The sequence below is a fragment of the Medicago truncatula genome, chromosome 2 (assembly GCF_003473485.1).
Source record: "Medicago truncatula cultivar Jemalong A17 chromosome 2, MtrunA17r5.0-ANR, whole genome shotgun sequence".
NCBI lineage: Eukaryota > Viridiplantae > Streptophyta > Magnoliopsida > Fabales > Fabaceae > Medicago > Medicago truncatula.
In genome coordinates this window covers 40,181,178-40,198,061 of record NC_053043.1, presented here as the reverse complement: position 1 = coordinate 40,198,061, position 16,884 = coordinate 40,181,178, and the positions used below count along the sequence as shown (strand labels likewise).

At 34.1% G+C, this 16,884-nt stretch overlaps 1 protein-coding gene across 1 annotated transcript; it reads right to left on the bottom strand.

Annotated features, from left to right (window-relative positions):
- Nucleotides 1-3,903: 3,903 nt before the first annotated feature.
- LOC11411897 (tRNA (guanine(37)-N1)-methyltransferase 1) lies at nucleotides 3,904-12,302 on the bottom strand. The gene is made up of 9 exons (XM_024775598.2): nucleotides 11,450-12,302; nucleotides 8,742-8,840; nucleotides 8,040-8,159; nucleotides 7,765-7,931; nucleotides 6,568-6,638; nucleotides 5,251-5,393; nucleotides 4,622-4,733; nucleotides 4,374-4,486; nucleotides 3,904-4,219 (listed from the first exon to the last, which is right to left on the bottom strand). Exons 1-9 carry the CDS (start codon nucleotides 12,221-12,223, stop codon nucleotides 4,076-4,078), a joined length of 1,743 nt encoding a protein of 580 aa, XP_024631366.2. The 5' UTR covers nucleotides 12,224-12,302; the 3' UTR covers nucleotides 3,904-4,075.
- Between the last annotated feature and the right edge of the window lie 4,582 nt (nucleotides 12,303-16,884).

The following is a 16,884-nucleotide window of genomic DNA, read 5'->3' as shown; positions in this document are numbered from 1 at the left end:
TATGCCCGCCGCTTCTCTTGCTAGCTTTAACAGGTGGGTCCCACAGTGGTCCTCATACTACATTGTACTGTCAGGGCAAAGCAGGTAGAGATTTCAGTATATGGGCGGCTCAGCTGAGGAGAGAGTGAGGGAAAGATGAGAGAGAATTGCCACGTGTAAGGATATGTTTGGTAGTAATTAGAGAGAGGGAAACTAGGGTTTTGTGTTTCTTAATTGGATTGAGCAAACATGGGTAGATTCTCAAGTTTCTGAGCCTTTGATCATTTTGCATGGAAATTACATCATTGGCATTTGGGATCACTTAACATGTTACTGATCTTCCTATATGTTGTGTTTGTAGCTTTGTGGTGGTGTGGGGTGGCCCTCCCCTAGGACTCTTTTCATACTTTGTTGTGAGGACCACTTTATACTCCGTTTACACCTATTAAGCTTTAGGTTACTACCCTATACTCCTAACCCTAACCTTCCAACCATCTCCTACATTTTCTTTTGTCAATGCTCCCACCTCCAAACCCATATGATAATCTTGTTTGCCCCTCATCCAAGTTACAAAATAAGGCATTTCCATATTTGTATGAGTATACTTTGTCATGGTATATGTTAATTATGGGATACTAACATTGTTAGAGTAAATTATGTTTGTAACTTGGATATATGTTTTTGGATACTGATGTTAATTTTTGGGTATATGTATGTTTGTTTTTTTAATTAATTAATGTGTTGACTATAGATAAACAAAAGAAAGCATTTTTTTTTTTTGAGAGAAAAAGAAAGCATATATTATTACCTTCGGTCATGTTTATAAACAATATTTTTTGGTTTATTGAATATTTAGACCAAATATATTAGTCATTCAATGAACCTAAAAATATGTTTTTTGCTTATAAACGTGACTAGAGTGTGTACGTGGAGTTGATTTTAACAAGTGAATAAGGATATTGAAAAGGAAAACTAAAGTGCCCCACAAAGAGGTCTCATATAAATATGCCCTAGAAATATATTTCATAAATATAGAGGAATCCACCTTCTGAAATAAAGCATTCCCTTGTTGTTTTCTAGCAACAAAAAGGGATGGTTTAATGAGGTAGAGAGACAGTGAAGTGGGGAAGGTAAGCTAAACTAATACAACTTGTTTCTTTGTAAAGATTTGCCATAAAGAATGGAAGAAGTTAGAGTAACTGTTGGTTCTAGCTTTATGCAACTTGTGAAGGGTCCAACCATTTTAGTACTAAAGAGCAAAAAGATCCATCCCTCTTCAAACTCCTCTTAATACCTCCTTTCCCTCACATATCTATATTCCAATAAGACAATGTTATACAAACAAGGACCACACTACTTAGATCATTATTTAGAACTCAATCTCAAACTGAGATTTTCTCTGATACCTTTCAGTCTTTTATTTTACCCTTCAGCCCTCATCTACCATCTTGAATTGACACTTTTCTCCCTCACACACACATTGTGTGCATATATACTAGATTCATGTTTGGATTCCCTTTTGTAAGAGGAGTTAATCGTGCTTGGTCACAAGATCAAATGAATAGTGCTTAGAGACATACATATGATAAACACGATATCTATTAATAATAAAAAATTGATTCTACTTTTTCGTTAATGTTTGTTATTTTTTGTGTGTCTGAGCACTTTGTATTTGGTCTTGTGATCATGTAAAATTAATTTTGACCGGTTTTGATGTATGTCTGATATTATAGTGGGTTGGATAAAATTACAATGACATCGTGATTTCACTAAAACAAACACATTTTTAGAATAGATTTGATTTTTTCACTTAAAATAGGTTCAAAGTTTTTTTCTCTTCCAGGAAGAATATGTTCCAAGTTGAAGCTGTGATTTATAGCGTTTTTGCCATGAAGAGTGGTTTAACTTTAAATTTATTCTCCAGGTACTTTTATGTAAATGTGTCCAAACATAGATTATATATATCGGTTGAAATGAATTTTATAACAAGAAGAAGAAAAAAAACATTATACAATATGAATAATAATGATATGAAATTAAGGGTTGCATATGTATTTGGTCTCAATAAAATTCTAATTCTTTAAGTTTGGTCAATTTCCCTTATACAATTTTGGTCCCTATTTCATTCATTTTTACACAAAAAATAAAAAAACAACAACAATATTATTTTTAGTCCCCCTACATTTTCACTAAATATAAAAGAAAACAAGGATTGAAAAATAGTAAATTTTATAGGACTAAAAATATATTGGACACAAGATTTTTTTAATGAAAGCAATAGGACCATAGAACTGTATATATGTGCTACTTTCTTATCTAGTGTAATGATCTGGACCATTCATGGATGGTATAGGATCAAAGAGTTGGGTTGTGTGAACTGTATTTGAAAGTACTATATAGCATATAAATTCATTAATTGTAGAACGTACATAAGAGGGAGTACTGTTTTTTAGATGCATGAAGATGTCACTGTCACCTGGTAGTTGCATTGGTCCTAGAAAGCAAGAAGGAAAACAATTACAAAACAAAAAGAGCAGACATAAAAGCAATATGTGTCTGATACATGTCCCACACTACACTCCCAGTAAATAAAACCCACAGATGCAGATCAGATCTCTCAGCTGTCCTACAACTGCAACCCACACAACAGTTTTAACAGACCATATATACGTATATATATATGTACATAAATGCCCATTGTAAAAACCCATGTATATGCTTTGCTGTACACAGGTCTAGTCTTATTCATCAGGACTAAACAATTAAGATTCTGCCTTTTAATTAAGTTTCTTAGGGCTGGCTGGAACCTAGTTTGGTTTTCATCAAATTATTTAATAGGATTAAATATACTTTTTCATTCTTACAAAATGCACTTTCAAGTTTATACATTTGGATTTGCAAAATGCATTTTTCAGGACTTGAAAAATGCATTTTATTAGATTGTATAATTTAGACATGTAAAATGTTCTCATAATGCTCCGGATTAATAATTTAGTCAAATCTCACTTGGATTGTGCAATCCGGAAGAGGCAAAATTGGAAGGGAAAAAAATGATTTGAGGGATTTTGAAAATGTAGTGGGGGTGGAGAAATATTTGAACCATTGTTGAATCCAAATGAAATGTTGATGTTGAATCAAGTTGAGTTGGACTTGTTATTTATGTTTTGCATTATTTACCTTTTTAATACTTATGTATGTATGTATTTATTGATCATCTGATTCAAGCTTCAACTCGTAATTGAATCAATTTAACCATATCACAAATGTCTTCTACTTCGGTCCAATTTTTAAAACACGTGTAAAAAGGGTGGTGGTTCACAAGTTCAATAAGCTTTTGCCAAGAAAACAAAATCACACTGTTGAGTAACCAACCTACTTCATTTGAGAAGAGAGTATGGGATATATGAATCTCAACACGAGATGCAGTGGACCCCGTTCGTAGTGTATGAATAGAACCTAACCTAACAAATTCAGCGTCAGCTGTACTCGTAATTTTCTGGTGCAAATTCAATGGCTTCTACAATCTATATTAAGTCACATTAAAAGCATCTTCTCATCAATGCTGTGACACTTCAAAATTCGATTTAGATTGAGATATATCAATCTACAAATTCAGTTGGATATTATTTTTGCTGAGATTGGCTGTTAAGATTTTGCCATGCTTCTTCATAACTTTAGAGGTATATGACAGACGTACCTCTTTTACCTCATTACATGACAGAACCTTCATTCAATTCAATTCAATACTACTAAAATGGTTGTACATTATAGCCCAATGCTCCCTTATAAATTCACTTTAAATACATGATATTTTTTCAAGTAATAAAATAATAATTCTTCTACGGAAAATCAAATGAAAAAACATCTTCAAAATAGAATTTAAATATTAATTTTAACTTAATCTCCTTATGAGTAGTGAAAAGGTATGGCAAAAATACATCATTGACTTCGTTCATTCATTATACTCTTTTTAAAAAATGATAATGAAAAGGTATGGCAAAAATACATCATGTTACATATATACAAAATCAATTATAATAACTATGTAGTGAAACAAAATTTACTGCTTGCCATGGCTAATTGACAATCTAACAGGTTAGGTATCAACTGCGGTATTAGCGAATGCTACGCTTTTAGGGAGAATAAACGATGCGCACAACATCCATTTTCCAGGTGCAACAAGTCGTACCCGTCGCATGTCCACGTTGACTGCCACTTCAAGCAATGCAATTCTTATCCGCTGCATCACAGGGGCTTTGTTAGAAAGTTGTCTTTACTGCAAATGTTTACAAAAACACTAGCCTAGCAGTCAAATTTTGGGTGGTTTGTGAATAGACTTCTCAAGTCTAAACTAAGTAACCACAGAAATATGCATACAAATATCAGCGACCAACCTCGTGAAAATCAAATTCTGGATCTTCTGCTTTGGAGAATCCATAAACGTGGATCATTGGATAAGTAAATTCCCCATCCTTAGGTCTATCTTTGTATATTCCTCGAAATGCATCTGCAGGGGAAGCAAAACATCCAAAGATTAAATTCAGCAATCCAAAAATTATATCATGCTGAAAAATTGTGTTGGATTTGTGGCATATAAAACAATATTTAACAGGAAAAGGGAGATCCTATAAGAATAGGGTACCTAGAAATTCTGCAGCATCATTCGGCAAGTTCATAACCACTTGTGTGATGGAGTGAGCTTTATCACTGGCAAACATGGCCATTATAAACCTTCTTCCATCCATTTTAAAAACCTAGTACAATAAACAATGTTAGTTGGTAGAAAATTCCATTAAGAAAAATAATGCTGCCACATGCAGATTCAAATGCAACTTCGTCCTGGTTTCTTCGTCAATGTGTGAAAACACATTAGAACAAGTAAAGCACATTCTTTTAATCATTAGACACCAAGATTCTATTAAGCATGAGCGTTTTGAGAAAAGAGTTGTGCCTGCTACACATATATGGACACTAGTCCTGCACATTGTAATATTTCAAATCCTAATTAGACACTCAATTTGTTATGTTTCATAGTTCCATGTGGAGAAAAATCATTCACAACAATTAAAACCTAAGCATAAAAGATCTACATAAATCACAAAGAAAATGTTAAAAAAATTGATTCATGATAATAACCAAGAAACAGCATATACAAATCCAAAATGTATGCCCCTTTCCAACATACTTTTTCTTTGTGATCGTTTTATATGTAAAAGTTGAAAAAAGGGTAAAAACAACTTCGAGAAGATGCTCACTCAACATCAAGCATACCTTAATCTTCTTCTCGAGTTTGTTTAGAACACTATTTCTTTCCAGATACTCAACTGCATGAGGGTTCAAGTCATTAGCAAAAACGCGCTTAACTATCTTCGCTGCAGATATGGCAAGGGGACCAACTCCAGCGAACACATCACCTGTTAATTGAACATAAAATGATGTTCATGTTACATGTGCAAGCAAGCCACGAATATTTTTCATAATAAATGATAAATGAACAGAAGAACATTCTTTAACAATTCAATAACCACATAATATAAGTTATTGCGGGTGAAAAAAGGTTAAGAAATAGAAATCTGGACATTTTTGTATTGGGGTTTATGGAGGTCTATTATTTCTTGCTTTCTTTGTTATCTAGACTTCCTGCATTAAAATAACTTATAATTAGTTATTATAATTTTTCGCTTTCTTTATACGAGTGTGTAGGGGTGTTTGTTATTCAAATCTCTAGTTGTGTGACTTCTAAAAGATGCTCTCGCAGACTTGCCGTTCGCTATATTAATTAAGAAAATGAGTCAAAACAACCAAGTCCTAACAGGCCTCATGGATTATTGTTTTCCCTGGTCAACCTTGTATGTCCCAACATCTACAAATGTAAAGTCGTTTCTCTACAATATATATATATATATAAATATATATATATATATATATATATATATATATATATATATATATACATTGATAAAAATTAGAAGCTAAAATGTAGAATACAACAATGGTAGTTTAAATACATTATGTTTCCATTTTAAGTGCAGTCATATCAACTAAATATATCCATTATATACAATCTGTTTATTAGATTTTCAAATTTTTTATTATATTGAATCAGTGTCTATATCAATTAAATAAAAGTTTAAAAATAATTATGCTTGAAGAAATGACAAATTCCAGGTTTCCAGCACATATCATACAAACAAAATTAATCTCTTATGAACCACTCCAAGAATCAGAGAGTGCAGTGCAAAATTTCATAAAACTTGTTTAAATCAGCGATGAATAATTTCATATGTTACATCTATCTATACCAAGCCCCGAGCATAAACCTTTTTGGGCCACCACAAAGCAAATATCTTTTTTTTTATTAGAGGAGGGGGTTTAACTACTAAGACAATTGTCCTTTCTAAATTCACACCCCAACAGCAAACAAAACCAAATTTTTGTCATCATGACATCAGTATATGATATCAGGTTGCTCTACCCAACCAAATCCCACAATCAGCATTCTGAGAGAAATAATTATAAGACATGGAAAGTGAATACATTACACAAGTAGGATAGTATTATAATCCAAACAGGTAGCGAGACACATACAGACAACATCATTCCGGGTAAAACCACTCAGAAGCCTTTGTCTTTCAGTTCCAAGCCTAGAGTTCCAATATCTGCATAAAAAGGAAAGAAACAAAAGTGATAATTTACCCTTTTTCACTTATACCTAATTTCCTCTTGTAATCATAAACTAATGCAAAAATAATAATTATTTCAATTGATGGATGTCTTCTAAGCATTCAAACTTCCTTATGGGAACCCAAAAGTCAGAAACAGAAATTAAGTAATGAAAGATATATAAATTGAAAATGGAAAGTGTTCAATTGATGAGGAAAGGAAATATGTAGAAGGGAGTGAATCCCAATCTACCCCAGGAGCCAAGTTCCTCATAGATGGAGAAAACTTTCTCTCTGCCTAACCATAATGGTTCAGCCAATATTCTTGCATAATCACTACAACTCACTTACCTCGCTATTTATACTACTAAAGCATAACAAATCAACCAACTAAGCATCCTACCTCACTCTTTATTTACCATATATCCTTACCACATTGGTTATTATTACATGATACCCCCTTTTTCCTTATGACTCCTACTCAGGTCTCTATCATATACATAATACACTCTTTCTTCTGATAGGTTTTCCTTACAAATTAGAGTTCAAGTCCCTGTGACTAACCAATGCAGCACGACAGGGCCTTCTCTTGTTTGTTTTTAGAGATGAGTTGTATACAAACGAAAAGAGGAATATAGAGAATTGTTGAAGGTCTCATCCAGATTCCAGAGGCCCTATGTGCACCTTTTCAACTGATACATGTAACCATGGAGTTTATGGGTTGCTAAAAATGAATGTCAGTGCTCCTCTAAATTCTCAGTTGAAACAGCTCGTTATTCATTTTAATTATATACTGAGGGGGGGGGGGGGGGGGGGGGAATTATCTTAGTACCCACAAAAGAGCACTAAGTTATCTGGGAAATGATTGCCCATGGTTTAAAAACCCTATAATGTTATGTATCAATCCCTTAAACGTTTCAAGCCTACACGTGGTTTAACGAGGGTATGATGGCAGTTACATGCTACAGTAGAGTTACACATATTAACACAAATCAGAAGATCCAATTAAGATATAACCTAGAAAATATTATACAAACTTCATGAAAGGATATAGAGATATAAGTAAGCCTAAGGCAGGCCTTTGAACTGTTTTACACTAGTCGGTCATAGAAAAAGAGCATACACTATCGCTAAGTCAACATGAAAGCGAAGTCCGTTCTCAGCTAATGTAGTCACAAGAGAATGGTTTCCTGCTAAAACTTCAAGCTGCATGGTCCTGTACTCATTATGAATGGAGTCAATCTTGTTTGCAACTGTTTGTATCTTTGGCTTATTTTTATCTAACACAACCTGAATATGAAGGTAGCCTTTCATATATTAACACAAAAGAATTTGCAATTTAATGTTAATATCCCGCACTTAACATACGGCAACCAAAAATATTTATAAAAGTAGAACCTTTGCTATAAGCTTCTTGTATGGTAAATGTTCCTCTCTCAAATTCAGGTGCGCAATATGACCAACAGTTTCGAAAGTTGTAGGAACAATCATACCCTCAGGCAGCAAGGCCTCCAAGATCTGCAAAAATCATATAGGACTGATAATATTTTATTTTCTACACGCTTTGAAATCCAATAACGAATATCAAGGAAATAAAAAATCAAACTTGTTTTGAGGCGTCATATAGGTGCGCAATATATATATATATATATATATATATATAGGGATTTGCTAGAACACACCCACTAGTTTTTATGTGGTAGTGTTTTAGCAAGCTACACCTTAAGGTGTATTTAACTACTTTTTAGTTATAACTTGCTAAAACACACCTTCTAAAAAATAAATGGGTGTATCCTAGCAAATGCCTATAGGAGTTGCTAACATACACCCACTTATTTTTTAGAATGTGTGTTTTAGCAACATTCACCTTAAGGTGTATTTAACAACTTTTTAGTTATATCTTTGCTAAAACACACCTTAATAAAAACTAGTGGGTGTATCCTAGCAAACCCCATATATATATATATATATATATATATATAGAGAGAGAGAGAGAGAGTAGAAGAACTTCACATATAAAAAATGTGGAATAGTAGATACACTTATACATACAACCAAATACAGATTACGTGTAAACAAGTGTCCTTTGGTATAATATACCTCATTCGTCTGCCAGTAATCATAAAACAGAGTCAACTTGCATCTAACTAGCTCAAAAGTCAAAGGGCTGCTTTTTTCTGCATACTCCTTCAAAACAGCCTAGACAGGATGAAAATATGACCAATGTCACAAGTGAGTAGATGATATTTTAGGTGTCAAAAAAACATATAGAACAAATTATCATGATTAGAAAAAAAGAAAAGCAAGAACATAATGTGATTATTCCCATTTGAAACTAAGAGATAGAACACAAAATAACAAGGAGATATCAAACATCAGTTAAATAGTAAGTATTAAAATTTGAATTGAAGGTTAAATTGGTAACTGTTCAATGTATAAATACACTACATGTATCAGAATCATTGTCAACTGAATAAACAAAGTTAAGTTCCTACTGCAATTCCCTCTCTATTCTGATTTTCAATATGGTACCTAGAGCTGGTTCTTGATCCACCCATTTCCGATCCCACCTATTTTAGACCCCCCCCCCCCCCCCCCCCCAATGGCTATCATTCCTAATCATAAGCAAGCAATTGATGGGTTTCTGGTGAGCACAGCACCTCTACGCACCTACCGCTGCAACCAGTGCAGAATTCTAGTGCTGCCGCAAGATCACCTTCTGGCATACAGTTTCCGAGTAGAACTTGGATGACAAATTTTCTATTGTGGAAAGAACAAGTTTAGAAAGTGAGATGTGGCACAAACTTTAGCATTTCCCATCAACCCTGAAATCCCTGTCAAGTTCCTCACGAGGAAGACACACAAAAAGTCAAGTAAGTGATGCTTATTCATCTTGGGAATAGCAAGATCAACTCGTGCTTTCTCAGTTGTAGTCTTTAATTACAAGCCCAATCCTCACCCAAGTCATTGAGTGTGTCCATGAGTAGAGCTATGAGACAAGATTCATACATACTTTCACAATCAAATGAATGCAAAGGCGTGCAGCTGAGCAATAAACTGAGAAATACAGAAGTTCGTAATCGGTCAATCCAACAATTTCTCCTTAAAGTCAAAGTCATCATGGATTCTTTGTTTGCAACCGGTGACCCATTGTCATCCCAAGAACAACTTAATGAGATCTTGCAAGGATTACCGCCTGAATCTGATGTACTAGTCTCATTTATAAGCAGAAAATTTGAGCTGCTGAATTGAATACCTTCTTGCACAAGAATCATGAATAGAGAACCAGAAGCGGAACACGGAAACTGAAATGCCATCAGTGAATATTACACAGAAATCAGGTTGAGGTCCCAACAATAAAGATTTTAGAGGTTGTTGTGGTCGCAATTGCAGCAGCAGAGAATGAAGAGGTAGGCCGCAGTTCTGCCCATTGCCAAGTGTACTTCAAAATTTTGCCACATACCACCAAAGTGGTATTATTGAAAAAAAAAAAACAAAGACACGTTATGGAATTGGAACTCGACTTGTTGGCCACTGCCTCCCTGCCTTACAAATTACGGGATCATTCAAGTACCACTTACCAAAGTCTATCAAACACTTCCAGGTTCCAAGTTCCAAGATTATGCATTTCTTAAATATTTTGGCTGTTATTGTTATCCATTACTTAGACCATACAATCCTTGCAAACAGAATTTCAGGTCACAAGAATGTATTTTCCTAGGGTATATTCCACATCACGGAGTCGATAAATGTCTAGCAGAAAATGAAAAAATTTATGTCTGCAAAGATGAAATCTTCAATGAGACCATGTTTCCTACACAAAATTTATGTCTTCATCGTTTAGACTCACTTTATCTATTGTTCCAGTGATTACTCCTACTGTCACACAAAATACTCAGCAAGTCCAGCACAAAGTACTCAAACCTCCACACCTGTATCTCAAGCAAAACCATCATGAAATACCTCATCTTCTATTAAACAGCTCCAAAATCACTCCAATTACCGAACAACTATACATCCAATAAAACACAGTCTAAGTCTAAAATTTACAGCCCTAAACTCAATCCCACCTTACTCCTCGCTCAAGTAGAACCTACAACGGCAAAACCAGCCTTGGCTAGCCGTCTATCCCTAAGTGAGTTGCTATGACAACTGAATATGAAGCTCTGATGAAAAGTGGCACTTGGACATTGGTTTCTCTACCTCCTAACAGATACGCAGGCTCTATAAAAGGGCAACCCGGTGCACTAAAACTCCCGCATATGCAGGGTCCGGGAAGGGGTCCCACCACAACAAATATAATCTCTCAAATGGCAAAAGGATTTCATGACTTTCATCAACAACCCAGATTAGATTAAAATGAAACACTTTCCCTTGCAATCAAACCTGTCTATCAGAACAGTGGTGTTCTTGGCCTAACTCGTCACCAGTGACTCAAACAAATTGCTATCAACGATGTATTTCTCAACGTATACCTAGAAGAAGAAATCTACATAAGTGAACCAACGTGATTTCAAACTACAACTAAAAACCTATTTTGTAAGCTGAACAGAGCAATATATGGCCTAAAACAACCCCCTCACGCCTCGATTAACCAGGTCAAAAACTAGAATAGTTACCGCTGTTATGTTATATTTCAAACAAGTATAATCATTATAATCATCTTTTTTTCACATTAAAAACTAACCAAAAATCAAGAAAACCCATAAGCAATGTAAATGAGGAACCAAAACACACCAAAAAAAAACTTCCACAGAAATGTAATGCAAAAAAACACTTGTGGTAGTGAAAACTCACAGAAAAGGCACCTTAATCGCCTCAGGCAATTCATCCACACAACAATCCTTATACCGTTCATCAAGCAGCAACAACCTCGTCGAACCTCTCCACTTTCCACTCCCAATTTCCTCACCAATCAAATTCCTCAAACCCTCGTCAACACCTTCTTCAACAACCTCAACTTCAACAAAACCATTCCTCCCAACTCGCTTATTCCCTTCAGCTTCACCAATTTTCCCCTTCTCCTTCTTCTTATTATTCCTATTCGGCCTCGAAATCTTCGCCAAATTCCGAAACTTCACAAATCCACGCGTGTTAAACGTTTTGGCAAGTTTATCACGATACAACACAGGACTCAATGCATCGTCATCACCGTCACCTTCGTCATTTTCTTCAGATTTTTGACCTAATAATGAAGCGATGTTAGGATCAATTTCATCGCCGGGAACACGAGCGATGTTACGAATACGAGGCCAATTGAGGAGGTGACCACGGAGGCGATTTTCTAAGGCGGAGCAATTGGAGGAAGGGACACGGAGTGCAGCGAGGTTGAAGATTCTGGTGAAGGTTTGTTCATTGAGAACGCCGTCGTTTTGAGGGGGTTGGGATTGGGAAGAGAGAGGGAAAGGGCTGGTGCCTTTATGGAGGGAAGGTCCGTAGGAGAGTGTCTCAATGGTGGTTGTGGAGAATGTGTTGATTGGAATAAAAGAAGGTTTGTATTTGAGAGTGTAAGGGAAGAAGGGTTTAGTGGGAAATGGAAGAAGAAGATGAAGTTGCGGTTTTAGGAACGACTTGCTCATCATGTTGGTTGATTATGCAGCTAACATGAACTCATGTGCAATAGAAGGGAGAATCCTAATCCCAAAAAGTTAAGCACACGTAGGGTGTTTTCACCAAGACCATTTATATTTATACATCTTTAATTTTTTTTATGTTCGTTCAACATCTCATTTTCTTTCTATCTCTTCCTTTTTATTACACCACTGGCTAGTGGAAGCTTTCTTCACTATCGGGGTAGAGTTGGCTTGATGTAGGGTTTTGTTGTTGGCTCTAGATCTTGTTGGATTATTTTTTTTATATGTTGAGATTTTGTTCATGTGTCGACTTGGAGGATTTATGCTTATGTATTTTGAGATCACATGACATGTATGCTTGATGTATGAGAACTTTGTATTCGCTGCATGCGACTGATGAGGTTTTATATACATGCATGTTGACCGTTAATTTTCTTTTGTTTTTCTTTGATTTGGTGAAAGTAACGACTATTTCTTGAATATATGAATTATTCGCATGTTTAATTGCTTTAATAGAAATAGGGTGTTACATAAACTAAATTAAAAGTTATATAAACCATATTTTGAAACATAATCGAAACTATTAGGGAGGGATGACAATTATGGCATGTGCACCAGATTGTAACAGGTAATAAAAAGATAAGTGTATCGTATTCACATGGATTGTCGTCAAATATGCAATTCACTTAACTTAATAAATTAAAATGCAATAAAAGGGGTTTCAGGGTTTCCACCTTTGAATTGTGTTTTCAATTTGAGTAGTAGTTTGCAGAAAATAAAATGGTTTGCTTTAGAAGTTATAGGCGACGATTAGGACATTCGAATACCCTCTTTCTTCTTTGTCGGATTAATACAATAGTCAATATCAACTATGACTAAATACTTGATAAACGATGGTTGATTATGATTCCCTTATAAATCTGTAGCATTACTTATGGTAAATATGTTTAACTAGAGTGATACGAAGTAAATACTTCAATTGATGATTCATAAATTTAGCATCATACTTAGAAATTATAATTTGATTAAGATAAGTAAGCAAATTTCGATTGTTGTTCTTGTTCGGATTAAAGAAAGGTAAGTCATACTTATACCTTAATTTAGAGATCACACATAAATAAGTCCTTGGACTTGATGTGCCTGCATTAGGGTCTTATTTGTGTCAAGGGGTCTAAAAGCATTACATGTGGAGTAATTCAAAGTTAAATAATACTTTAAATAATAATTTGATGAAGAAATTGCATTAACGAATTTCAACAAATAAATAGAGACTCATTTTAGAACTCTAATCAAAGGAAGTTTGGTTACTCATGGCAATAAAAAAAACATAAACAAGAATAAAATACAAAACATACTCAAGAGAGGAGTTGGGGAAACCCTTGCTGCTCCTTGATGCTTGTGTCCCCCTTGCACCGTCAAGTTTCTGAATGAAAAAAAGTGTTTGCAAGGGTCTTTATTTATAGGCAAATTCCATATGGGTTAAAACTGGATTTCTAGGCTTTTTTCACTGATCTAGCTTGAAAAACAAGCAAACATGATTTTTTTTTCCTGAAACCACGTGTCTTGGGTGCATGGAGGCGCACGGGGCAGCAAATTTGTGCCCTCTGACACTGTTATGCGTCTGGGGACATGATACTAGAAAATATGCAGAAAATGTTGTTTTCTTCGTTCTTTGAGGGACCCTTCTTCCATAATTTCATCTTCAGACTTGGTACATTATTTTCCCTTATTGTATTGTCTTCAAAAACTTTCTCGAGCTCCATGGATCTTCATTCTCTTGGTTCTATAATTCCATGTGATGTCTTGGTTTGCCAAATTACATGATTTCTCACTAAAATGACTCAAAAGACTTATGAAGTTGTCGATTTTGAGAATAAATGGAATTACATGGACTCGAATGAAAACAATACAAAATATCCCTTTAAACCATAAATGAATTTTCTAAAACATCTCCAAAATGACCTTAAACTCTACTAAATGGCTCAAAAACATAGCCTGAAATAATGTCCAATATCTTGCCATTGGGGAGCCAAAGAAAATAGTAAAATTTACTAATGATTTAAGAAGCAAATTCAAATATACAAAAAAAAAAAAAACAAGCCTTGTGGCTTATATAGACACACACACTCTCTCTAGAGGGTTAATACACCGCTTATACTATAAACATGACGCTCTCCCCTTGACAATAACTAATTTTTATGACCCTCCCTTAATGTATTCTACTATCTCTATAATTCATCTATGTTTTATAGGAAGAAAAAAAAGACATTTTTTAAATTTCAAGTAGTTCAAATAATCAAAGTGAGATAGTTTTTCTTTTACTCCCTCTTTGGAAGGGATGTAAAGATATGGTACAAAAGAAACCAACCACGACCAATTGAACACATCATACACTAAACTTGCAATGAAAAATCACATGTCAAAAATAGATGTTTTCATGTACGATCAGTATTGTTACCATCACACAACATAATTCACAAGTTACAGACCAATATGTTAATGTTAATTATACATATTTATAAGTCCATAACAATACAACTATCAATATATATATATATATATATATATATTCACCAATTAGTCTCAAATCTCATCATGGAAATCGTGTATACAAATTTTTATACGTGTTGACAGTGTTACAAACTTAGCAGCATCACATGAATAAATAAATACATCAAAAATGAAAGGAAAAAAAAGCTTGCACCGCTATGACTTTGTCGTAGAATTCAGAAGAGAGTCACGATCATGACTCCTCTCAAGTATCCTTTCCATCATAATCTTCTTCTTATATTGCACAGAGTCAAATTCACTCTCTTTATATGAAGATGAAGAAACCCCTTCTTTGCATTTCCATATCAAATGGTAAGGCACAAAACATAACCAAATTAAAGTGCATAATATAGCAAAAAGTTTACCCCATAAAATCAAAACCAATAAATTAATAATCCATAGCATACATAAAGCTATGTTTCTTTTTCTCCTATCTTCAACAACACTGCTAATTTTCTTTGATGCTCCATTAGTTCCATTTAATGGTGGTGGTTTTGGTATGTTATTTATTTCAAGAGAGGAAGAGTTTGGCATGTGATCGGGGTGTGATGAGGTAATTGAATTAAGAGACGATGTAGAGGAAAACATTGTGGATGAACCAATGTTGTTTAAGGAAGTGTTTGAATTGGTTCGGCCTGTGGTTTTGTGTTTGTCAATGATTTCTGGTTCTATGTTGCTGTTTATTATGGACATGGAATCCTTTTTTGACTTTCTTCTACTAAAGATCTTCTTCATCTGTCATAAATCATAATGTACAAAGAAGATTAAGTTAGACTAACACCCACCAAAACCAGAAAAATTCATTATTTCAAGACAACAAATTCAATTCGATTAAAGCTTATATCAAAGTTTAAGAAATTGAATTAGATTAATGTTTATATTATTTTGTCTATTACTACTCTTCTGCAAATTGATGAGTATCTTACTTTACATGTCTCATATGCAATATAATTTATTGAATTATTAAATGAGATTAAGATTATTATAAAAATTAGTTTCATAAAAACAAAGATTATGACAAGTAGAATAAAAAAGCATGCATGTACGCAAAAAACAACAAAAGGAAAAGTCAAAGGGAAATAATAAATATACCTCCAAAACTCATTATACGAATTGAAAGATAAAGAGATGGATAGAATAATGGGATAGATGTGATAGGAAGAAAGAGATCGGGAGAAAATGAGGTGTTGAATAGATGTATAAAATTAAGAGGTGTTCAAATATCATATTTGAAATAAAAAAGATAGATAAAAAGAAAAGAAAGAAAACTACCAATGGTGTGTCATTGATCGCCATCTTGAGTGCATACCACGTCTTCCTTGCTCTCTTTCGTCGACGACTACTTTCCTCCTTCGAGGTAGATGAAAACAAAACAACGCCGTCTTTATCTGCAGTCGCCATATATGCAAGAACAGGGTCGCTGCTAGGGTTGCGTTTTCTTCTTCTTGGTTTGAAATCATCATTTGCATCCACAATGGCTTTAAAACACACAAACAATGATGATATCTTATTACATTTTCTTTTGTTCATTTCCACCGACTCCGTAATAACATGAACAAGAATAACTTTATTATTTCTATACTTAATTTGAAGAATAATAATCAAAACCAATAAGAGGATTTTTAAACATAAAGTTATATAACAAAATGAAGCAAAATCTCTCAGATTGGGTTGGGGTTCATGCAATAATGAAGGTTTTTTATGTTATGTTTGTTTTTTTGTTTGAAGGGTTGTGGTGTTTAAGATTTTGTGTTCTTGTTACGTCGTTGTTTGAATACATTTTTTTAGAAGAGTGTTGCTTCAAATAGAAAAAACGGATAAGAATAAATCCCTTGAAATTTGGATTTCACAAGATTTCTAAACCATTTGAATTTAACCGACATGACTCTTTGTTTTATTTTTTTTTAGAGGATGTCCCTTTATTTATTATTTCTCCAAACGGGTAATAATAATACTATGAGAAATGCTATAGAACAACGCTCCAACACACACTTGTATGTTGTGCCATATCGGACATTGATATATTTATAAGGATCATGTTAACTTGTGCCTTAAGCCCTTAAGGCACAAGTTAAGAATCTAAAAAAAGGAATTAAAACATAAGTTTTGTATTGAAAAAA